At 35.1% G+C, this 24750-nt stretch overlaps 2 protein-coding genes across 3 annotated transcripts in view; one reads left to right on the forward strand and one right to left on the reverse strand.

The window, feature by feature from the left end:
* Nucleotides 1-5026: 5026 nt before the first annotated feature.
* On the reverse strand, nucleotides 5027-17512 carry LOC129882113 (double-strand break repair protein MRE11). 2 transcript variants are annotated; one of them, XM_055956266.1, is made up of 23 exons: nucleotides 17377-17512; nucleotides 17205-17244; nucleotides 15759-15894; nucleotides 14272-14429; nucleotides 13749-13839; nucleotides 12186-12305; nucleotides 12041-12109; nucleotides 11868-11959; nucleotides 11628-11730; nucleotides 11421-11528; nucleotides 11271-11333; nucleotides 11086-11157; nucleotides 10866-10943; nucleotides 10705-10767; nucleotides 10531-10591; nucleotides 9465-9547; nucleotides 8944-9057; nucleotides 8741-8818; nucleotides 7861-7932; nucleotides 7473-7735; nucleotides 6710-6830; nucleotides 5776-5979; nucleotides 5027-5274 (listed from the first exon to the last, which is right to left on the reverse strand). In XM_055956266.1, exons 2-23 carry the CDS (start codon nucleotides 17219-17221, stop codon nucleotides 5242-5244), a joined length of 2199 nt encoding a protein of 732 aa, XP_055812241.1. In that variant the 5' UTR covers nucleotides 17222-17244; nucleotides 17377-17512; the 3' UTR covers nucleotides 5027-5241. The 2 variants fall into 2 exon arrangements, with proteins under 2 accessions (XP_055812241.1, XP_055812242.1); XM_055956267.1 differs by having other exon boundaries at nucleotides 17205-17270.
* A 4398-nt stretch (nucleotides 17513-21910) lies between these two features.
* Nucleotides 21911-24750, forward strand: part of LOC129882114 (uncharacterized) — a 91648-nt gene continuing 88808 nt past the window's right edge. Inside the window, exon 1 of the mRNA XM_055956268.1 lies at nucleotides 21911-22178. Coding sequence (XP_055812243.1) covers nucleotides 22164-22178 — 15 coding nt within the window. The 5' untranslated portion in view covers nucleotides 21911-22163. The remainder of the gene's footprint in view (nucleotides 22179-24750) is intronic.

Consider the following 24750-nt stretch of genomic DNA (forward strand, 5'->3'; position numbering starts at 1 on the left):
AGAAATTCATGCAACCCCTAATTACCCAGGGGAATCATCCCTTTTTATGGCAGCTAACTAACAACCCAGGAGGTTTAATGATCATAAGAATTAAAAACTTGCCTATGACACTAAGAAAACCACAGTTTACTGCAATTACTGCAAGAAACCAGGACACACTATTGACAAATGTTACAAGATTCATGTTTTTTCAGCTGATTTCAAATTTACCAAGCAAAGAAAGTTTCAAAATAGTATTCAATCTAACAATGCATTCAGTTCAGCAGATGATCCAAAACAATCAGGAGGGAACAGTGAGGCAAAGTCCTTGAGTCAAGACAATATTTCTCAGCTCCTACAACTTTTGGAACAAGTCAAAATGAACCAGCAAACTGCAGTTTTCACTGAAAATGCTGTAAATCTAACTTGTGCTGGTATGACTAAATTTTTTAACTCCAATGCTTGCATATTCAATGTTGATAATAGATCTTGGATAATAGATAGTTGAGCAACTGAGCATATGACTTTTAACAGAAGTTTGTTCACTAATTTGAAAGCATTTTCTGAGCCTATTGTGGTAAATCTTCCAAATTCTCAAAGGGTCAAAGTAACCTATTCAGGCTCTGTCTACCTTTCCTCTAAGTTTATTCTACATGATGTACTCTATATACCCTCTTTCAGGTTTAATCTGTTGTCTGCATATAAATTGTGCAAACAACTCAGAAAGTTTCTTCTCTTCACACCTACTGCCTGTTTTCTTTTGCAGGACCTTTCACTGAGGAACCCTCAGGTGTTTGGTAAAGAACAAGGAGAACTCTACATCTTAAAGCCCAATCAGCCAGCAATTTCTAGTAGTTTTCCTAAGGCTGTATCTAGTTGTTTATCTAGCTCTAGTTTTAACTTACCTAAGGATCAGTCCATTTGTATTTCTAATTTAGTGTCTGTATTTTCTGTCTTTTCTAGTGTTTTTGATCCAAGTGTAAAAGAGAAACTGTGGCATTACAGGCTGGGTCATCTTCCTTTGAGTAATATGAAAAATATTGTTCCAATTTCTCCTTGTTCTAAATTTACTTCGCCTTGTATTATCTGTCCTATGGCTAGACAAACCAGGCAGCCTTTTTCTTTAAGCACTATCACATCCAAATCTGCTTTTGACTTGATACACATAGACACTTGGGGACCATACAAAACTCCTACTTATGATGATTTTAAATATTTTTATCACTATTGTATATGACTTTACAAGAGCTACTTGGACTCATTTGTTAAGCACAAAGTCAAATGCATTTTCAATATTGCAATCCTTCTTAAGCATGGTGGAAAGGCAGTTCCATTCTCATGTAAAGATAATAAGATCAGACAATGCTTTTGAATTAGGAAGTGGTAAAATCCAATCAGATTTTCTATCCTCTAAAGGCATTATACACCAAACCACATGTGTATCTTCCCCACAATAAAATGGAGTAGTGGAGAGGAAACACAAACATCTTCTTGAAACCTCCAGGGCTTTGCTATTTCAATCTCACTTACCTATCACCTACTGGGGAGAATGTGTTTTAACAGCCACTTATCTTATAAACAGATTTCCATCTAAAGTTTTGCACTATAAAACACCTTATGAACTTTTGTTTAACACAAAGCCTTTGTATTCTCATTTAAAGTGTTTTGGTTGTTTGTGTTTTGTGTCTACTCTACCAAATCACAGATCCAAATTTGATCCAAGGGCTCTGCCATGTGTATTTATAGGATACCCTTTCAATAAAAAGGGCTACAAGGTTCTGAATCTTAAGACTATGCAAATTTCAATATCTAGAAATGTTGTTTTTCATGAGGAATTTTATCCTTTCTCTTCTCCTACTCCCCACCATCCTCCAAATCTATTTTCTCATGAGAATCCAGAAACCATTTCAACTGATAATTTTGTGTCTCCAGGTCCTGATACTACTTCTGATGATTGCAATGTCACTACAGATCTTATATCCCCTCTTACTAATCCTATCACTAGTCCTACCTCTTCTGCTATCTCTCACTCCCCTTTTTCTATTTCTCCTGAACCTCTTGTTGAAACCATAGTTAGACAGTCCTCTAGGATTCCAAAAACTCCTTCCTATCTCAAGGATTATATCTGTAATGCTATCACACACACAGACATGACTTCCAACAATTTTTTTAGTCCAGTTAATGTTGCATGTTTTTCTTTTAGTCACTTATCTTCTGTTAATCAAGACATGCTTAAATCTATATCTACTATCCAAGAACCTATTAGCTATGCACGGGCTTCTTATCATCCTGGTTGGCAAGAAGCTATGAACAAGGAAATTGAAGCTTTACAGTTAAATAATACCTGGGATGTCGTTGTTCTGCCTACCAAAAAGAAAGTCTTACCCTGTAAATGGGTTTACAAGGTCAAACAACATTCAGATGGGAGTATCGAAAGACTTAAAGCTAGATTGGTGATTAGAGGAGATATTCAAGGAGAATGTGTGGATTATAATGAGACCTTTTTACCTGTGGTTAAAATGACGACCATAAGGTGTATTTTGGCTTTGGCAATTAAGAAAGGATGGGGTCTTTTTCAACTAGATGTCAACAATGCCTTTTTACATGGGGATTTGGATGAGGAAGTCTACATGAAGTTTCCACCAGGTATCTCACCTCCTTCACCTAACCATGTCTGTTTGCTGCAAAAGTCCATTTATGGACTTAAACAGGCTTCTAGACAGTGGTATTCAAAGCTGACCTCTGCTCTCAGTTTCAAAGGATTCAAACACTCCTTAAATGACTATTCTCTGTTTGTAAAGAAGGAAGGTGATTTCATTTCTATTGTTGCGGTTTATGTGGATGACATTATCATGACTGGGAACAATCCAGCCGAATTATATTCCCTTAAGATGTTTCTGGATAAGGAGTTTCGCATCAAAGATTTAGGAAATTTGCATTTTTTTTCTTGGTATGAAAGTTGTTCGAGAATCTCATGGTCTTGTTCTATCTCAAAGGAAGTTTACTTTTGATCTACTCCACGAGTTTGATTCATTAAATCTTCAACCTATTTCTGCTCCTTTGGATTATACCATCAAGTTACAAGCTCAAACAGGCACACCCATCACAGATCCCACTCTCTATAGGTATTTATTGGGTAAGTTGAATTACCTTACTCACACCAGGCCTGATTTGTCTTTCATTGTGCAGCATTTGAGCCAGTTTATGCAAGATCCTCGTGAACCACATCTTACTGCTGCCTTTCGGGTGTTGCGCTATCTTTTGAAGGACTCAGGACTTGGTTTGTACATGACTTCTTCCTCCTGCTACAAACTCCTCGCTTTTTGTGACTCTGATTGGGGACCTGTCCAGATTCACGCCGATCTGTTAGTGGTTTTTATATTTCACTTGGTTCTTCACCTATTTCATGGAAATCTAAAAAGCAAGCTTCTATTTCTCTTAGCTCAGCTGAAGCTGAGTATCGTTCCATGCGACGAGTTGTAGCTGAGCTTACCTGGTTAGTTTGCCTATTTGACGATCTGTCTGTTCTGCTTTCCTTGCCTATTCCTTTACATTCCAATAGCCTCGCTGTCATCCACATAGCAAAGAATCCAGTTTTTCATGAACGGACGAAGCATGTTGAACTTGACTGTCACTTCGTCCGTCAACAGTACCTTGCCGGTCTGATTTCCCTCTCTTTTGTCAAATCGAACTCACAGCTTGCCGATCTGTTTACCAAATCGCTCACTGGCCCGCTTCATCATCGATTATTAGACAAGTTGGGTGTTTCATCCTCCCTTCCAACTTGAGGGGGGGTGTTGTGATTTATCTCTCTCAGAGATATGTTGAAGGAAGAAGATAAGAAGATGAAGAGGAAGATAAGAAGATGAAGAGGCTCAAGACCACTTCGTACAAATAGAAGTGTCTAGATCCTCTTCAGATATTTTTCTATGTTGGGGCAAGAGGATATGGATTGAGGATATGCTTTAATTGGGCTTATATTTGGGCTTTCGAATTTTTGGATTTCAGTTTTGAGTTGGGCTGACAGGAAATATTATATGGATAGTAGATGAAGGCCCAATAGTTATATGATCTCTACATACATAATGTTTATTTTATTTGTTTATTTGTAATTTCAGCATTTATTTATTTTTTAAGTTGTTAGGAGGTTACAACAGAAATTGGGACACTTGTCCATTCTGTTACAAGATTAGATTCCATACAAATGTATATAAATTCTAGAGTAGATTGTAAAGAGATATAGCAGAAATACAAGAAAAAATTTCACAAGTTCTTCATTATTTCATCAGAAATTTAATTTAATAATCAAGTAAAGAATACTTTGACTTTTTTAGAGAATAACAGACAAAGTCCAAACAGTGGCCACTAATATAAAATTTAAATAAACATTGAGACTTAAATTGTCACAACAATATCATCATACTAATAGTCTATATACATAGAGATAAAATTGAACACTATAGTCAAAGAAATACAGTAAGTTTTTAGATATATGTGTTGGGAATAATTTGATATATTTTTCCCTAGCCTCATATTCATGGAGTAATTACTTAGTGGTCATTTGATCTTCCATCCTCTTCATGTCCTTGTTTCCATACTCAACAAGGCTAAGAAATAGACATCGTAATATGATTTGCTAACTTCTTTTGTTTTATTGTTCGTATTGAAGCAAAGTTGATTTTTATCTAGTTCAATTATATTTAATTCAACCTGTTCATATCTAATTCAACCTGCTAATTTGCGGATATTATTCACACGCTTATTTTTTTGAACCCTCTGCCTCCGCCACTGCTCTACCCCTCCCCAGACTCTACCTTGTGGAATTATACTGGTATGTTGTTTTTGTCGTACCGGCATTGAAGCTTCTAATGTGTTCAAAATGCAGGTGTTTTATGTCTCAACATTTATTGTATACGTTCAACACATCTGCAAAACTCATCGCAGCTCAAAGCAACATTACTACTTTTCAAATTATGAGTTAATCGTGAATGCGAATAAGGTTTTTCTACTTATATACCGCACCAAAAGAAACATAACCATGTCGCTGTTCAATAGAGCAAATGCATGTCCAAAATTGGATTAGATTTGAAGCCAACTGTATCTGTAAACTTCAAAGAAATGAGACCTATTCCTCGCATATCAACAGTGACAATACACTCTGCAACTTAATTACTAGTGTATATTTACAACTCGTACACAAATTCAGTCATCATAATCAACATCCCTGAATGAAACAAATGGTATCAGAAGTTCCAGCTACAGTCACCTCCTTAAAGCACCATAATTCCTAGTTACCTGCAAAGAACATTAGTTATGCACGCCAAGTCCAAATTAGAAAACGTTGCTTTGTAAGGTGAGGTAAAATGCACAAATTTTTGAATGCTCAGTGAAGCAGAGACATTTAAGCGTGTTCCTTAATTTACTTTGATCACCCATTAATTATCCAATAACACAGTTTAGATTTTATTTCTTGAAAAATTAGCCATTAAAATTGGATTAGAAATTTCATTTGAAGTGACTGAACGTATTCAGGTAATCATGCATAATAATGAAATAGACTCAAGCCCCAATATTAGATTGCAGAAGCATATTCTTGACAGAGTTTCTCACTAACGAAGGAATAATAGTTATAAGCACACTCAAGAAAAAGCAAAGAGCAAAATTCATTTTAAACGGGATAACATATTTCATGGAGAAGAAATAATTTTCAAATTTTATTTGTCTAAATAGTATAAGCATTGCCTTTAAAACATCTATATGATTCAATCCAAATATACTTTCTGATACATCACTTACCCGAGGTCGAGGTCTAGTCTCTTTCTTTGTCATGTTATCATCATCATCATCGTCATCTTCATTAACATCCATGAGCATCCTTTGAAGTGAAGATGAGGAGCTATCTGGTTTTCTTCCCCTTTTAGCCGCTGTTGCTGAAGCTCTACCCCTTCCCCTTGGAGCAGCCCTTTTGCGTCCTTTGCCCTGAACTGTCTTATCATCATCCTAGCAACGGGAGACAGCATATAAAGGTGCAATTATGTAGCATACAGCAGGAGAAAGTGAGACAGAAAAATATGATATATCTAAGAAAAACTTTTCACCAACCAGTTTTTGCAATTTTCATGCACACATCCAAGAAAATTTCACAGGGGAAAACAGATTCAAACTAAAGTGGTGGTGTTTACTGTTACAGCACTGGCCAGTAATACATTGATCAATAGTTAAAGCAACTGGAACTCCTAATTTCTTGCTCTCAATGCAAAAGTGATCATCAAATAATTGGCGACTGCGAAGCACCACAGTTAGTGTGCAAATGTGGACTAAGAGTAAGTCGGAGTCTCCACAGATCATCAGTAAATAGAACAGACATCTATTGTCTTCCTTACTCGAATTTAAGTTCTTTTATTCAAGTTTGCAATTTCTAACTTCATTTCTCAGGCAACGAAAGGAGAGGTAGAATTTTAGTAGTCATCAACTCATGCTAAGGTTTTTTATTGCCATTTCTAACACTTCCAATCTTTTGCTTTCCTTTCTTAGGCAGTGTGAGGAATGCGGGCATTGATTGTACAAAATGCAATATAATGCTCATGTAAGACTGCAATAATTTGTGTGCAAACTAAATACCTTTACTTGTTTCCGATATTCTTTTTTTCCCTTCTCTAACACAACGTTCTAGACCAGGAAGAGAAGTGCTTGGGCAAGAAATGTATACAATAAGGAAGATAGGACATACTGAGCTTTCGTCAATAACGTTAGTGTCCTGTTTGGCATCTTCATCACTTGAAGGGGATTCCACATTCTCATCATCTGCAGCAATACTTCGAACTGACGCAGATGCAGCAATTGATGCAGATCTGCAGCAACAAAGTTTATGTAAAGGACTTCTATGACATGGAGTAACTGCAAACAATGCTTACATTACCTAAAATTATAGCAAAATTCTAAAGCAGATGCCAACTGTATGTAAATTATTGATGAAAGATTAAGTTTATATAGGAATTGAAAAAGAAGCCCAATAAAACACTAACATGTTAAACCATCAAAACTTTCATAAGTAGTAACCATAATTGCGTATTTGCACTGATCAAAGCAAAAACAGTGTTATCTATTTGCTTATTTAAGAAAAGCAGCAGAGAATTTTATCTGCTTCTGCAACTCAGAGCGTGAAGCATCTTTGATTGGTATTCTTTTGTCGTACTACCAAGCAGATTCTGTGCAACCAATGGCACCCCTATTAGCTCAAGGCAGGTGTATTCTGATCAAGGTACATGTAGTTTTTAGATATAATGGAACTTCTGTAATACTTGATGCTTACAACAGCAACAAGCCACATAGGAAACCTTTTGATGCAAAAGAAAGTAAGATACAAGCACAACCCAAAGCAAAAACCTCTGCATGTGAATAAAATATAGGTAAATTGGAATATATGTAAAGAAGACTGGAACAGGACAAAGTACGTTAAACTGGAGCATCACTACTAGGAATCTAGGACAAACCTCTGTGACTGACGGAATCCCAGAGATGCATCAAGGGTTGTCTGCTTCAAGCTATTGGAAGCACTTCCTCTGCCTCTACCCCTACCCCTTCCCCTTGAAGAGGTCTTGCCAACTTCAGAAGCTTCACGAGAGGATTTAAAAGATTGAGATGACTCTTTCCTTCCTTTTCCAGCAGTAGATTTTGAGGCGGAGTGCATAGAGGCATCCTCATCATCACTGAATGAAACTGCAGATCCTACTCCAGTACTTTTGCCTCTAATATCCTGAGAACCAATACAAAGTTCTTAAACATTATGGATCAGATGTCCTTGGATTTTATGTGTTTGGACAATAAAAATCGAGATTGACTCTATAAGATCATCCTTAGCTAAAAAAATACAAGGAATACCTCCAAAGACTGTCCACTAAAGGAGAAAGGTTGATCATCTTTATTTCTTTCAGTTCTTTTTTTGACACGTTCCTACACAAGCCATGTAATGACATATCAGAACATTAGATACCAGTAATGATATTGTACAATTTACAACCCCAAGAGAAGCCCACAATGATAAGTACAATGAAGAACAATAGATATAAATATGTAAAATTATGCAAACTAGTGAATCGCAGTCATAGAATGTTTGGAAGAACTTCTCCATCCATCCAATTCCAAGCAAAAAGAGTACAGCTCTAACCTTCATCCCAAGACCGATCCATACCATCTTTGGCTAAATTTTAACTAGCAACATATGTACCATTTGAGATGACTGAAAGTGACCAAGCACACTGGTGTAGTAAACAATCATGAATGGACCTTAAGGGCCAGACTTGAAGGCCATCTTTAACTATGTGTTAACCTGGACTCCACTATCTTCCCCTTTAAGATAGTGAACGGGTGCCCAACCTCTCTTTCCCCAATTGAAAAAAGGCTAACCACAACCTATGGGATCACACTGGTTATGTTGTTGTTGTGTTGAAAGTATATGTTCCCACCACGCAACCAAGGGTTTGTCCTAGTGCTCCATGAAGTGTGAGGCAGTGAGGGTACAAGCCTTGGAGACCAGGGTTCATATCCCAACAAAGACAAAAAAAAAACTAGGTGATTTCTTCTTATATGGTCTTATGGGCAGAGTTACTCGAATTTGTACTAGTGGAAGATAGCAGGTATCGGGTGGAATAGTCGGGTACACGCAACCTGGCTTAAACACCACCGTTAAAAAGAAGTATTTGTCCCCACCACTACAAAAGTAGTACATATGGTCTCACGGTGACAGAGTTAAAATTCTTACCTCTAAGCACTCTCCAACTTTTAAAATTATATCATCTTCTTCGAATTTCACCGGATCTGAATCACGAGCTATTTTGCTCTGTTAAGAAATCTTTCAAGCTTAGTATCACACATTTAAAGTAACAATACGTAGGAATGGAAGAAAAATGGAATGTAGCAACATCCCTGATTATAGTGACTACCACATAACAAACTGACACTCACTCGAGTTTCCTCAAGGTTGTATTGTACACAAGAATAAAAAGCCATTTTGTCATCCTTGTTAACAAAATTGTGCAGGGCAACGTCCAGATCGCTGACTGGAAGTACCTCCATTTTCTGTAGCATAAAGTCATTATTAGATAGCTCCAAAATATTGACAACTAATGAGGACTTTGATGTTCGGTTCTCAGCCTCAAAATGCTTTGCAATTGTGCTTGCTCTATCAAATCTTATTTGTTTATACACTAAATGCGAGAGTCGAATTGTTTACTGTTAGATACATGCTTCTCTTTAACTGCAAATTGGATATTCACGTGGTAAACAAGGACACCCCATTTAGTAGAATAGAACCCCGGGAATCGGGGGGCTTGGTTTTCCAAAGAAAACTCTTGTAAACTCGAAAAATAAGAACAATATATGCTTCTGTTTTGGATATAAGATAATGAAAACCCAAACACTGAACTATTTAATAGGTGATTAGGGACATTGAAATGAGAAGTTTTCAAACTTGACTTGATACCCACCAAATTGCTCTCAGCAACTAAAGCTTCAATGTTTTGCTGATTCAATTCTTCAGGGCGAAGCCGCTCAGAATCATCAAATTTAGCTACAAGAAATAAAGAAATGTTTATAAAAGTGGGGTAATGAAAAATACTGCAGTTTACGATATTATTAAACACAAAAGAATCAAAAATTTGAAGCTTGGACAAGGAGAATCAAGGTATCCAAATGATGGATGAACTATCTTTTAGCATTGCAAGTACCATCTATCTGCATTACAGATGGTCTAAAAATTTAGAAAGCCCGGAATGGTAAAAAGTATCTTGAGCAACTATAAGATACTCTAGCCTAGTCTCCTAGATGAATTGTAAAACTCCTTGGACAAAATGAATGTTCCATTTCAACTTGGAATAAGAACTGATACAAAACTTGGAAGTGTAAATGTTCCTGTTCAACTTGGAATGAACACTGATACAAAAGTTGAAATGTCTATTGTTTTATTAAGCAAGGGGGGACTTTCAAGCCGCAAGAGACTGTTTGTTCTCTAAAAATCTAGGGGAGGAAATTGAATGTAGAAACTTATGACAGCCCATATAATCTTTTGGGTTGTATGTGAAGGATTTCAACATCCAACTCAAAACCTTAATGTAATTGATGGAGTAGTCCAAGACCTTTTGAACCCCATCTGATGCCCTTACAAACCAACCCAAGTGGGACATTCTATGTTTCAACAGTATATAGATGATATAAATTTCCTTCTTGACAAATTGGAGATTTATCTTATGACTGTCTAAGATGGATAACTTGAGATCCAGTTTCAGTAGAGCTAATGTTAATAAAGTATCAAGCCCAGGATGTGCAGAGTCTCCATGACATAAATGAATAAGATTTGTTCAAGTTATGGCCAACAATTAGATTGCACCAACAAAATGATCATATGGTCACTTAGACAGAACTAAACCATTAAATTGTGAAACACAAAATACAGTCATCAATGAAAAGCCATGGAAAGGCGGAGATTGGTGGCCCAAACATGCATGGCGAACAAATATAAATAGATTCTTCACTCCCAAGAAAACATTAAATTACCTTCCTTGCCAACCTTTTTGGAAGATTTTGAGAATATGAGAATATCCTGTGGATTGGCAACCTACAAATTTGAAAATGTCATGAAAAAAATCTTGCATGCATATCTATAGAGGGACGCCAGGATTTGTAAATAGCGATTAGAACCGTGATCTAGGAATAAGTGTAAGAAAGTACCTTTCCCACATATTTTTGTCCGAACCTTTGAGGATTTATAGTCATAAATCCAGAGTAGTCTACCTGTGTCATCCACAAAGGAACATGAATTCGGCAGTAAAATTAAAAAAAGGGAGAGGGCCAACGAATAAAAAGTGAAACACATCACATAAGAAACCCACCTTTACTCGAACTAAAGGGAGCTTTACAACAGATCCATTATTAGCCTTTTGACTAGATCTTTCTATCAACTTTCTGACCTGTCACAATCAGGAGTGGTTAAAATGCAATCACGGTCATAAACTTCTCAATTAAAAGAACAGAAATAACAAGCGTACAAAAGGTTTATCATATAATATCCTGAACAAATAAAAAAGATTAAAAAGGGAGGAATATACATACTACTTTATCCAAATGTTCAAGAATCGAACTGTGATCATTAGGATCAATATCAGGTTCATCCTTCAGCACAACCTGAACCATGCACCATAACAAAAAAGGAATTTGAAATAAATCCTTTGTGTAGGAATGTAGTTACAAAAGAAAGCTACCTCAGTATAGAGGAACCGGTGGATAAAAGAAGCTACCTCAGTATATTCAAAAGGACGCACTGAGTTCAGAGGTATCTTTGTTGGACGATATTGATTTCCCTAAGTAGAGTAGAAACTATTACTCAAATATAGAAGCATGAATAGCACAGGAAAAAAGAGTTAAAGATGGAATTCATGAAGTACAACCTTAATTTCTAATAGAAGTACATGTTTTTGTTTAGATTCACCCTCAATCAGTGATGTCGCAACAGATGAACCTGGCTGAGTAATGTGAAAACCCATACCTGGAACCTCCTGTAATAAGAGAAGCTTCAACTGAAACCTACTTCACAGGAAGGGGGGGTAATTGAAAGAGTGAGTACAGAAATGAAGAAGCTTCAGAATTACTAGCACCTGAGGATCCACTAAACATTCATGTTCGTGACCCCACACAATAAAATCCAGAAACCGAGGCAGGAAATGCTCATTTATTGCATTTTTTGGATTTGTCTTTACTCTGGAGAGTGTGGCGAGGAAACAGAAGAACATTATTGCTCAAACAAAATTGTCAATCGTTCTGCTAAATCTTAGCACAGATCTTAAATAGGTTAAGTAAAGAGATCTTCAACTATTATCATCAGTATCTAAACCAACCTATTTTGGTGAAGTACCAAAATGTTGAACCAGTCTGACACTTGACACCCTTCCTGAGCCTCAGGTCGCATCCATTGCACGGCATGTGGTGTCTTCAAGTACCAAAAGAAACACAATTAAAATCTGTTATTGTCAAGCAGCCAGCAGATCTGAAAAGGAACGAGAAACAATACTTGAAACATTCTATTCAACCGTTCATCTCTGATATTCCCAAGACCATAAAGAGCAACTGATGTTAAACCCTGCAAAGCATGTAGTTAGATATAAATACATGCTTCAAACTCAGAAGCCTCTTATTGAAGATATCCACAAGCTGACCTTCCTGATAAGAATAGGGTGCAGAGCGATCTGTCCAACACCAGAACCACCGAGATCCATTTTACCAAAATAATTGACAAGATTGCATGCCGAAAGGATGTCAACTGCAGATAGGTTGTCCTGTAACATAAGTGGACAATAGTAACTCCAGATCCGCACGTAAGAAAGAAAATGGCAAGTTGGTATTCAACTTCTCCGATTAAGTTTTCTGGATAGTTGATCCATAAGAATAATTTCTAAATGCTAGTCCAGAAATAAAGCTGGTATCCACCTAAACATTAGCTTTATCTGGAAACAACAATGTAAGAATTGTTTGAGTTCATTAGCACAAAGATGCAAACAAGTTGAATCTTAAAATAATCAATAGTAAACCTTCCCTGCAAAATCGGATATCCATCTTCCCTTTTTACTCCATTCCAAAACAATGTTAAACTTCCTAAACAAGGATCTTCAATGAATATTCTATAAGTCAAAGTCATGCAGGCTCACTTTGACACTTCCTTGCACTTATTATCACTTCTCCATATCCATTTAAAGTTTTTATTTTAAGCCTTAACAATATTCATAATGACATTCAATTTTTTATTTTTTTTTTGAGTAAAGGTAACTTTGTATTCACAAAAAAACTCATCAACAAAAGATGATGAGGATCATTTTACAATCCACACATGGTGTGTGCACTTTCCTCAGTGAGGACTACTCAACAAAAAACTTTACAATATGTCTACTGTATCCCCTACCATATCCTGTTTACACCAAAAATAAAGTACACTAAGGCATTTGGTTCTAATCTTCTGACTGTTGGTCCCTTTGCCTTCAAAACATGTTGAATTTCAATTTTTTATTTTTAAAATGGTAACCCAACATAATGACATTCAATTAAGAATTAGAAAAAGGGTAAAACATGGACGGTCAAGATTCATAAAGCAATCCCCAACTTGTTTGGAATTGAGGCATATTTGTTGTTGTTCTCGCATAATCAATATGCGAGGTGGTGTTATGGCAAGCATCCAAACCACACCCTAGGGGACAACCCAAATTTCTCTGAGAGAAAACTTGTAAAATCTAAAGCACCCATATGAAAATTAGAGATTGAAAAGAATAAGGTTCGCCATTCACAATGATGAATTATTACACATAAGCAACTCGTTAGTAACTTTCAAGAACCCCAGTTATTTCCACCATAAAATTTCAACAAATTTATTTTCTGCAACAGGAGTAGCTGAAGCCCATAGATATTGTCCACCTTAAATGCATGAACAGATGGCATTCTTAGACTAAAAAAAAACGAATTATTTTTCGTAGTTATTGTTACTTGTTCTTTTGTGTACATTCTCATTAGTATTTTAACAAAATTAGCATCTAGCTTTTCAGCTATACATTAATTCCCTGCAAAGGAAGATGAATAACTACAAGCCATCTTCGGGGCAAAGTTGATTTGCTATCTCATAATTAATTTTTAAGAAGATCACATTGCACACCAACAGGCAAAGTATGATCACAAATAGTCCATCCTGATGTTCCATGAAAAGAAAAAGTAAATAAGCTTTAATAGGTTCATACCACACCAGCTGGATCATCGTGATTGCCATGAATGCTGAAAACAGGCAACCCCACATTAAAGTGAGGATCTTCATAATTTACATGACCAAATCTGAATAAGACCCACAAAAGATTAAAAAGAGAAGAAGAGAAATATCATGCTAACAAAGAAGTAAACATAAAGTAACTTAAAGGGGAGCATTAAATGTAATCACAACTTCAGATAAACTTTGCAGGAAAATCTTCAGATAGAGCATAGAAAAGGGGGATCATAGGAAAAAAGAAGAAAACAAAGAAGAATTTCAGATAAACTAACATTACAGGAAAATCTCCGGATAGAACATAGAAAAAGAGGAGCAAGTCGAGCATAAGATTATTGCAAAAGCTTCAATTACTTTTCCACAAGAAAGCATATCAGTAATTTTCATACTTATCAAGGAAAATAACAAAAAGAAATGAAGAAAAAGAGGTAAAGCATGACAAATTGACAATACAGGAAGAATAGCGATTATAAGTTAGCAGAGTTCAGATAAATGGTTATTACAGGTTAGCAAAGTTCACTGTCTGGTCACTAACAACTTGGAATTGCACCGGTTGATCATTGAGACAATAGCGGCGAAGAATCTCAATGGCTTTCACCAGTGTTGCCCTGGATGGCTTATTCTCGTGAAACAGATCACCACCGAGAAGCACAAAGTCCACCTGGAGCCAAAGTAAAATCAATATAAGTGATACGAATACAAGAGTACAGAATAACTGACAAATGAAATTTGAGCATAGAGATAAACTATTTTTCAATGTAGACACTAACACTAATCTATTACAATATAACATAATCTACAGGCAAGACGCAGGTTATTTTTCAGAAAACAGTTTTCCAAAAATTCATGCCTATAGTTGTCTAAACTTAAGGCAAACATTCTCCAATTAGAAAAGACAATACACCAGAACATGCAGTGGTATTTAGGTCTTTCAAAAGGACAAGTCATTTTCTCCTACTTCCCCCAACCACCATCGCTTGCCTCATACTGCTCCTGGAAACTATCCTCAGCGACAGATCACAGTCGCTTGTTGCCCACAACTGTCACTTAACCACGGCCAATTTAAGCCACCATCCAACACCTCAACCTCTACAAACAATCACTTATTACAGCATACCCCCATCTTATCTCCACCACCTATCATTGCAATCAGAAACAACCAACACGATCTCACCTGCCCTTGAAAAAGCACAAAGTGGGCTTCACTCATGGCCACCAAAATACTTTGAACATCACAAGGGGAACAATACAATGAAAAATGGAACTGAAAAGCATAAGTGATTCTACATTTCCCTTTATCGGTTTGATCGATAAGTTTCATTTCTCGAGTATGACAGATCACTGGCAATGGGGGTGTAGTCACACAGAAGAAATGGTGGACATTGGTTCCTGCTTGTATATGGTGGACAGGTTGGAGAGAAGGAAATTTAAGAATTTTTGAAGGAAGAAGTAGCTCTTTACAGAATTTAAAGATGAAGTGCTCTCTTCCTTTCCTTTTTTGGTGTAAAGAACGTTTTGAAGAGGAGGCAGTATCCTTAGTAGATCTGATAGGTGCTCTGTAACTGTTAGGATTTCATGGTTGGATCTGCTGTCCTTTCTCTCTGTATTTATGGTTTTGGCACTATCCTAGTGCCTTTTTTTCTTTAATACTCAAGTTACTATTCTAAAAAAAAAAATCTCGAGTATGGGAATTGGGAAAGATGAAGAGACAAAATGGTGAAAGCACCTGCCGTTCCAAGTTATCCTAATGGTCTGACTTGCATGCTTTCATGTTTCTCTGGAACAGCAACTCATGGGAAGCAACAAATCCTCTCAAGTATTTACTAGATTCCAACAAAATTTATACTTATTTTCGCCCATTTTTTGGTAAACGGACTATAGATAATTGTCACAAAATATCGAAACAAATGACTGGGGAGTGGGAAGTTAATTCCACCAACATAAAAAAGCAATTTGCCAAAACCAAGTGGAGAAGAGAAATCATTTTTGCCTGTTTTTTCTCCGCAATTGAACATATCTCTTCAAACGCCTGAAATGAATCATGCCTGCGTACTTCATCCTTCTCCATATAGCCCAAGTGACAGTCCGTAGCAACCAGGATCCTAATGGTGCTGCTCCCCTCATCCCTGGTGAAATTTTCCATTTTGTTTCAAATTCACATTAAATCTAGTAAAAAAACTCAAGTAAATTTCTGCAAATTCAAAGGGAAACAAAGTCTAAAGATCTCATAAACACATAAACCAGGCATTTTGTAGAACAAATTGATCAATTCAACTTAAAATAACTTTTAGAAAATGAGTAGTTTCATATATTCCAATATGAACATACTAAAAATTTCTATAGACTACTGAACACGCATTATATTATTTTCATTCCAATTTTTTCTATAAAATTCACATTGCATATACTAAAAAACTCAAGTAAATTTGTATAAATTTAAAGGGAAACAAAATCTAAAATATCTCATAAATTCAGAAACCAGGCATTTTGTAGAACAAACTGATCAATTCAACTTGAAATTACTTTTAGATATTGTTTAATTTCATATGTTCCAATTCGTGAACATGCTAAAAATTTCTACAGACTACTAAACACACATTATATTATTTTCCCTTCCAATTTTTTCCTGTAAACTCGCATTGCATATGCTAAAAAAACTCAAGTAAATTTCTACAAATTCAAAGGGAAACAAAATCTAAAATATCTCATAAATTCAGAAACCATACATTTCTAGAACAAACTGCTCAATTTAACATGAAATGACTTTTATAAAATGCTTAATTTCATACATTGCAATTTGTGAACATACTAAAAGAATGTTACTCCCTTAGTCCCAATTTATATGGTACAGTTCAGATTTCGAGAGTCAAGTAAATTTGAGCATGGAATCTTCAAGTTTTTGAAATAAAATTTATATATTCGAAAACTACATAAAATAGTACTACTCTATAAGTCAAAATAATTGACAATTCAAAATATTTAATAAATTACAGTCAAAGATATACTTGTTTGAATCTCAAAATCCGAAACATGCCACGTAAATTGGACCGGAGGGAGTATTAACTACTTAAATTTATTTAAATCTCAAAATCTAAAATGTGCCACATAAATTGGGACAGAGGGAGTATTAACTACTTAAACCTGTTTGAATCTCGAAATCAAAAATGTGCCGCATAAATTTAAACAAAGGGAGCATTAACTACTTAAACTTGTTTGAATTTCGAAATCTGAAAGGTGCCACATAAATTGGAATGGAGGAAGTATTAACTACTTAAACTTACTTGAATCTAGAAATCCGAAATGAGCCACATAAATTGAAATTGAGGGAGTATTAACTTATTTGAATCACGAAATTCGTAAGGTGTCAAATAAATTGGGACGCAAAGAGTATCAACTACTTAACATGCATTGTATAATTTTTTTTGTTCTTCCTTACCTTGAAGGATCGTCCATTTGATTGAAGATGAACTCTTAACCTGCAGAAACAACAGGAGAAAAAAAACTAAAAAGCAAATGAATATTATAGAAGAAACATGAATGCCGTAGTTCAAATAGAAAAACCCTAGCTACGTATAAGGAAATGTGCAAAAAAGTATTAGAAATCTAACTTCGATGTCTTCAGTCAAGGAATTGGAGAGTTGAGATTTGAGATAGAGATGACTCGATGAACTGCAGGAAGACAAAGTTCGGAGCTATTTTAGCTATGGCTGCAACTCTTGAGGGACTGCGGTTGGAATGGGTCAAGTAGCCTGGCGGGGAATTTAAAAGAATATTTGCCCCAAAATAGATTGAGAAAAAAATAGGAAATATAGTTTTTATTTTAAAAATAGAAAAAAAATTGAAAATCTATGTTTGATCACTAATATAAATTGAATTTTTAAAGAAAATAAATACCGAGTGATTTGGAGTATGGAAAATAGTAAAAATTACATATAAATAAATGAACACCTAATTTATCAAATACTATTTCATTTCTAAAGATACTTAATTTTTTTACTCAAAAACAAACGGTTTAGATTACTGATGTTTTTATGGACCTTTTGAAATTATTATTATTATTATTATTATTATTATTAGGGATAATTATTGTTATACCTAAAAAAAAAAATGGATACCCCATTAATTTCATGCTCCAAAAACGGAGTTCGCGCGTTTTCTTGATACCATCAGAATATATATATACTCTGATATTATCATAAAGGAAAAAATACTGTTCAATTATTTCTTGATACTGTCATAGTATATATATATATATATATATGTGTGTGTGTGTATATACTCTGACAGTATAATGAAGGTGTCAGTATCTGAATAACACTGCAGTGAAAAATGCTTAACTGTCCTTGTTACCTTCAGAGTATATATATTCTGCATTGTTATCAAGGAGCAAAAAGCAACTAATCACTGAATAAACTGTCCAATTAATTATTGATACCATCAGAGTATATATGAGTGTATATATATATATTATGATAGTATCATGAAGAGAAAACACTGCTCAATTATTTCTTGATACCATCAAAGTATATATATATATTCTGATAGTATCATGAAGGTCATGCGAAAACAGATATGGACCGAAGAAGGGATGGGGCAGTACTGTAATTATTTTTGGTCTTTGATCTAATTCAGATAAATAAGTTGGGATAAGTCCAGTTTAAGTAATAGTTTACTCCTTTGATCTATTTTGTGTAGTTTTTCCTTATTATTATTCAACTATAGAGCAAAATTGATGGTCATTAACTCGGGAAAAATATTAGGAAATAGAAATATTAGAGTTGTATCTACGAGGCACTCGTCAAATGTTGATAGATTACAAATTATAAACTTAATGATATTTTTTATATAATTTATTGAGATTTGATATTATTCTATTTCGATGTATATAGTTAAGTTGTGGACAAAAAATGCATTGTGTGGGAAAACTAAGAAGAGAAAGAAAAACTAGTGCATACTCCTACCTTGGAAAAACAAATTGTTATTATAAGTGGAGCAATTCTATACGAAAATAAATGGAGATTTTTGAAGTCATAATTCATCAATAAAGTATAGCTTATGTTGAAATAAGTTTCGTGAAATCAAACTGGGAAGAGAGACTAATACAATAATGGAAGGTGTAAGTGGACCTTTAATTATAATATTAAATCGCAAAGAGTTATTTTACCACGGTGGGTGATATACCGCCTCTGATAATAGCCGATGTGTCAATTTATGTGACCTTCAACCACTTACGATATTTTTTATTTCTCACAAAAATGATTGGTTGCTTTGATTTTGAAACATTAATAATTATCTTGATCAACAGTCATCGAAATATAACTTGATTGTTGAAAAGAATAATTAATTCTATCAGAATAATACGAAAAGAAGATAAAAAAAATCATTGACTAGTTAATATGTCTCAACAACCATGTCGAGAGAGGTAAAATGACTCTTTATCAATATCATAGTTGAGATAACAAAAGTATTAGTGGAAGAATATTTTTGCTTGATTTGTTTTGGGTGGGCGATGAAAAAAATGACTACATAATCGTGAACTATAAACTTTTAGAGTCTCGCATATATGATGCAAAAGGGTTCTTCATCTATCCTCGATCAATGATTTCTCTGCAAAAAATATACATTAAATTTTTAAAAAGGGTGTAGAGATAAAATTTAAAAAACTACATTTATTATCTAAACGAGCAAGGTAATACAACCAAAGTATAAATTTATACTTCTGATTAGTTGTGCAAAGAAAACTGTTAATAAATGACATATTATTAATTATGATAATAAATGTGAATACACATGACAGAAAAATTTACAAAATGTCCATTGAGTCAAGCTTCTTACATACAAAAATGAAAAAATTACCAAACTACATACTTTATATTCCTATATTTTCAATTATTTCCTACCATTTGTAAAAATTTCAAAAATCTCTCTTTTCTTATTTCTCTCTCCAACTCACTGATACATCCCTTCTTCTTCTTCCCAACTATCCTAATTTCACGCCTAATTACAAGCAAACATAGTAGTGATTTTTTTTTGAATCATAGTCCATCTTCTTCTCAAATTCAAACTTCTAAAAAAGGTAATAAAATATCTCCATTCTCTTTCAATTTCAATTTTCTTTCTTTCCATCAATCTCAATTTTACATCGAATTCACTGCAAATTTTTAGAGTTTTTCATCTACTATTACTGATACATATGAATTTTGCTCCATCTTTTAGTCTTGGCCTTACTCTGTTAAACCAACTTCAAGGAATAATTGTTAATTGTATACTTTTAGAAATCAGAAACTTCCAATATTCCACAACAAATGCATGATGTATCACCAATGTTCAAGAAAACAGATGTTGTTAAAGGTATTGAAGAGCCTTCTGCTATAGATACATCAAAGGTAATGTATCATAACAACTTTGAGACACGTTTAATATTAAAAAATTTAATATTAACTTGATACATGTCATATAGGTTAATGTATCAGATGAACAGATTTCAGTCATGAAAGAATCAATTCAGGCTCATGATATGAGTAACATAAGTGAAAAAAATGTTCAGCAGCTCAATACAGATAAATCTAAGCACGATGTATCGATGAGCTTCCAAATAATTCAACCAAAGTCGAAGGTAGCATGGGCAGAATATGTCGAATGGTTATATATCAGTTGTTCTCATGTATCCGATTTGAATTTAAGATGAAAGTTTATGTATCAGATTCTCATGTATCAAGCTTTACTGCTTCTGATACATCTACAACCTATATCAATACAAGGTGTTATGTATCAACCACAATTCAGTTGAAAACTAATACAACAATCTTCAATGTATCAACCCTTAATCTGTCAAATATCTCGAATGGTTATGTATCAGCTATTCTCATATATCAGATTCGAATTTAAGATGAAAGTTTATGTATCAAACTTTATTGCTTCTGATACATCTGCAACCTATATCAATACAAGATGTTATGTATCAACCACAATTCAGTTGAAAACTAATTCAATAATCTTCAATGTATCAACCCTTAATCTGTCAAATCTGTCGAATGGTTATGTATCAACTATTCTCATGTATCAGATTCGAATTTAAGATGAAAGTTTATGTATCAGATTCTCATGTATCAAGCTTTACTGCTTTTGATACATTTACAACCTATATCAATACAAGATGTTATGTATTAACCACAATTCAGTTGAAAACTAATACAACAATCTTCAATGTATCAACCCTTAATCTGTCTAATATGTCGAATGGTTATGTATCAGCTATTCTTATGTATCAGATTCGAATTTAAGATGAAAGCTTATGTATCAGATTCTCATATATCAAGCTTTACTGCTTATGTTATGTATTAACCACGAGTAACTTTGAGATACGTTTAATATTAAAAAAATTAATATTAACTTGATACATGTCATATAGGTTAATGTATCAGATGAACATATTTCAGACATGAAAGAATCAATTCAGGCTCCTGATATGACCAACACAAGTGAAGAAAATGTTCAGCAGCTCAATACAGATAAATCTAAGCACGATGTATTGATGAGCTTCCAGATAATTCAACCAAAGTCGAAGGTAGCATGGGCAGAATATGTCGAATGGTTATGTATTAGCTATTCTCATGTATCAAATTTGAATTTAAGATGAAAGATTATGTATCATATTCTTATGAAATTCAAATTTTGGATTGAAGTTTATGTTCGATGTTATGCTCTGTTTTTTGAGTTTTTCACGTCACTCATAACTGTTATAATTTGTTTGGATTATTTTTCTTATTTAGCAAAATAATTGATTGAAATAAGGAATCCTAACTGAAAGTACGTTACTATTCATAAATACCTCAACAACATTAATTATTCTACACCCAAAACATGATGTATCAGAAGAACCTGTAATGTATAAGGAATCTAGGAAAAATCAGGGAAATCGAGTAATTTAAGAAAAATGAGAAATAAATCGTAATTGAGTCTTTTCACTATGAAATTTAGGTAAAGTTTACGTAAAACAGAGCAACAGAAGGAAAATAGCATCAATATTCAACCCAACGCAACCCGTTACCCGACTCGGCCGACCTGTTTAACAGGGAAATAAAATCACACGGCCTGCAATGCAGAGTTTTAGGAAATGACCGCTTATATACACTTCCATCAACCCCTTATTTCGCCATTTTTATAATTCTCACTTCTCTACCTTCAAGGAATTCCAAGTACTCCAAAAACTCCTTGTTTTTACATTCCAAAGCTTCGATTTCTCTCTCTCTCTCTCTCTCTGCATTGGAGAAAGTTCTAGGGTTTTATCAACAGCTTCGTTAATGGACATCTTGTATTGAGCGGTGATCGCCGCTAATTATTATCTCGGCGTTCGATTCCTTCCGCTGTGAAAGATCGCCATTGATTCATCATCATGTTCGAAGCACATGTAAACAGACTCTCATTCTAACTTCATTTTTTTAGGTTGTGTATTGTTGAATTCTTTAAAGTTTGTACTGTATTTAATCCTCGTTAAATTGAAGGTCTAGTTTTTCATTGATTAAAATTTTGAAATCATGAGGTGAATTAGTTTCAGTCTATTTTTCTGAGTATGCATTCAAAGTAGTGGATTTTCTCTCATTCTCACTTTTTTGTTTGTTTGTTTGTTGTGAATTGTTCAAAGTTTGTACTGTATTTGTTTATTCCTTGTTAATTGAAGTTCTAGTTTTTCACTGATTAAAATTTGGAAATCATGAGGTGAATTAGTTTCAGCCTATTTTCTGAGTATGCATTCGAAGTGGTGGAGTTTTTGTAATGCCAGTCAGTGGACTACTATTTCCTTATAGCTATTGTGTTATATGCTCCTATTAGTCTGTTTGGCCAAGTTTTGGGAGGTCAAGATGCTTTTTTTTTAAAAATAAATAATAAAAAGTGCTTATTCTAGAAAAGTAAGGTGTTTGTCCAAACTGCTGGGAGAAAATAAGTGCTTATGGGAGGTAGCATAAGCTCATAAGCTCAAAAAGAGTAGTTTATTTTCTTCCAAAAACACTTCTTTGAAAAGCATTTTTGAGAAAAATGCACTTAGAAACACTTTGAAAAAGCTTGGCCAAACACTAATTGTTGTTCAAAAGTGCTTTTAAAAGCTATTGGTCAAACATAAACTACTTCTCACTAAAAAATGCTCTTTAAAAACACTTCTGGAAAAACACACTTTTAAAAGTAAGCTAATTTTAAAATCTTGGTCAAACAGGCTATTAAGCTTACACCTCACTATTTTTTATTTTGTGTGCTGAGTAAATGTTGAAAGTTTGTATTTACTCCTCATTAATTGAATTGTTTTTGAAGTTCTAGTCTTTTCTTGATTAAAATTTGGAAATCACGAGGTGAATTAGTTCCACCCTATTTTTTGAGTGCATTCAAAGTAGTGGATTTTCTTAGGGCTAGTCAGTGAACTACTATTTCCTCATAGCTATTGTGTTACATGCTTCTAATAGCCTGTTTGGCCAGGCTTTTGCGAGGTCAAAAATGCTTATTTTTCCCCCTAAAAAAGTGCTTATTTTAGAAAAGTAAGGTGTTTGGCCAAGCTTTTGGGATAAAATAAGAGTAACAAAAGTTCAAAAGCCAAAAAGGTAGTTTCTTCCCAAAAGTAGTTTTTTTGAAAAGCACTTTCGAGAAAAATGCACTTCAAAGCACTTTGAAAAAGCTTGGCTAAACACTAGTAGTTGTTCAAAAGTGCTATTCAAGGCACTTGACATTGTCACTGTCACAGTGAAAGATAAACCGGAAAGGTTGCAACGGATTTTCTTTTGGAATGCGGTGGATTTATGAGAACCAGTTCGGATTTATGCCGGGACGCTCAACTACAGAAGCCATCCATCTTATGAGGAGACTGGTGGAGCAATATAGGGAGAGGAAGAGGGACTTGCATATGGTATTCATCGACTTAGAAAAGGCCTACGATAAAGTTCCAAGAGAGATACTATGGAAATGTTTGGAGGCTAAAGATGTACCTGTGGCATACATTAGGGTGATCAAGGACATGTATGAGGGAGCCAAAACCAGGGTAAGGACAGTAGGAGGGGACTCAGAGCATTTCCCAGTTGGGATGGGGTTGCATCAAGGATCAGCTCTTAGTCCATTTTTATTTGCCTTGGTGATGGATGCATTGACGCGACAAATTCAAGGTGAGGTGCCATGGTGTATGCTTTTCGCGGATGACATAGTCCTGATTGATGAGACTCGTAGTGGAGTTAATGCTAAGCTGGAGGATTGGAGACATACTTTGGAGTCTAAAGGGTTTAAGCTGAGTAGGACCAAGACAGAGTACTTAAAGTGCAAGTTCAGTGAGACACCTCAGGAGGTTGGCGTGGAAGTTAAGCTTGGTGCCCAAGCCATTCAAAAGAGAAGTAGTTTCAAGTATCTTGGGTCTATCATGTAAGACAGCGGGGAGATTGACGATGATGTCACACATCGTATTGGGGCAGGGTAGATGAAATGGAGGCTCACTTCCGGAGTGCTATGCGACAAGAAGGTGCCACCACAACTTAAGGGCAAGTTCTACAAAGTGGTGGTTAGACCGGCTATGTTGTATGGGGCAGAGTGTTGGCCAGTTAAGATCTCTCACATTCAAAAGATGAAAGTTGCCGAGATGAGAATGTTGAGATGGATGTGTGGTCACACCAGGAGCGACAGGATTAGAAATGAGGCTATTCAGGACAAGGTAGGAGTGGCCTCGGTGGAAAACAAGATGCGGAAAATGCGACTGAGATGGTTTGGGCATGTGAAGAGGAGAGACACAGATGACCCAGTGAGGAGGTGTGAGAGGTTGGCCATGGATGGTTACAGAAGAGGTAGGGGTAGGCCGAAGAAGTATTGGGGAGAGGTGATTAGACAGGACATGGCTCAGTTACAGCTTACCGAGGACATGACCTTAGATAGGAGGGTGTGGAGGACCCACATTAGGGTAGAAGGCTAGTACATAGTCTCGTTATTCTTCCCTATTCGTAGGCGCATTAGCACAT

Source organism: Solanum dulcamara, chromosome 3, assembly GCF_947179165.1.
Source record: "Solanum dulcamara chromosome 3, daSolDulc1.2, whole genome shotgun sequence".
In the NCBI taxonomy this organism is placed as follows: Eukaryota; Viridiplantae; Streptophyta; class Magnoliopsida; order Solanales; family Solanaceae; genus Solanum; species Solanum dulcamara.

What these genes read in the sequence shown, in the direction of transcription:
- LOC129882113 (XM_055956266.1), bottom strand. An exon ending in TCCCTTTAGTTCGAGTAAAG is followed by an intron (nt 10,768 to 10,865) that starts GTGGGTTTCTTA and finishes TGGATGACACAG; the next exon opens with GTAGACTACTCTGGATTTAT. An exon ending in TAGTTGCTGAGAGCAATTTG is followed by an intron (nt 9,058 to 9,464) that starts GTGGGTATCAAG and finishes TTTATGCTACAG; the next exon opens with AAAATGGAGGTACTTCCAGT.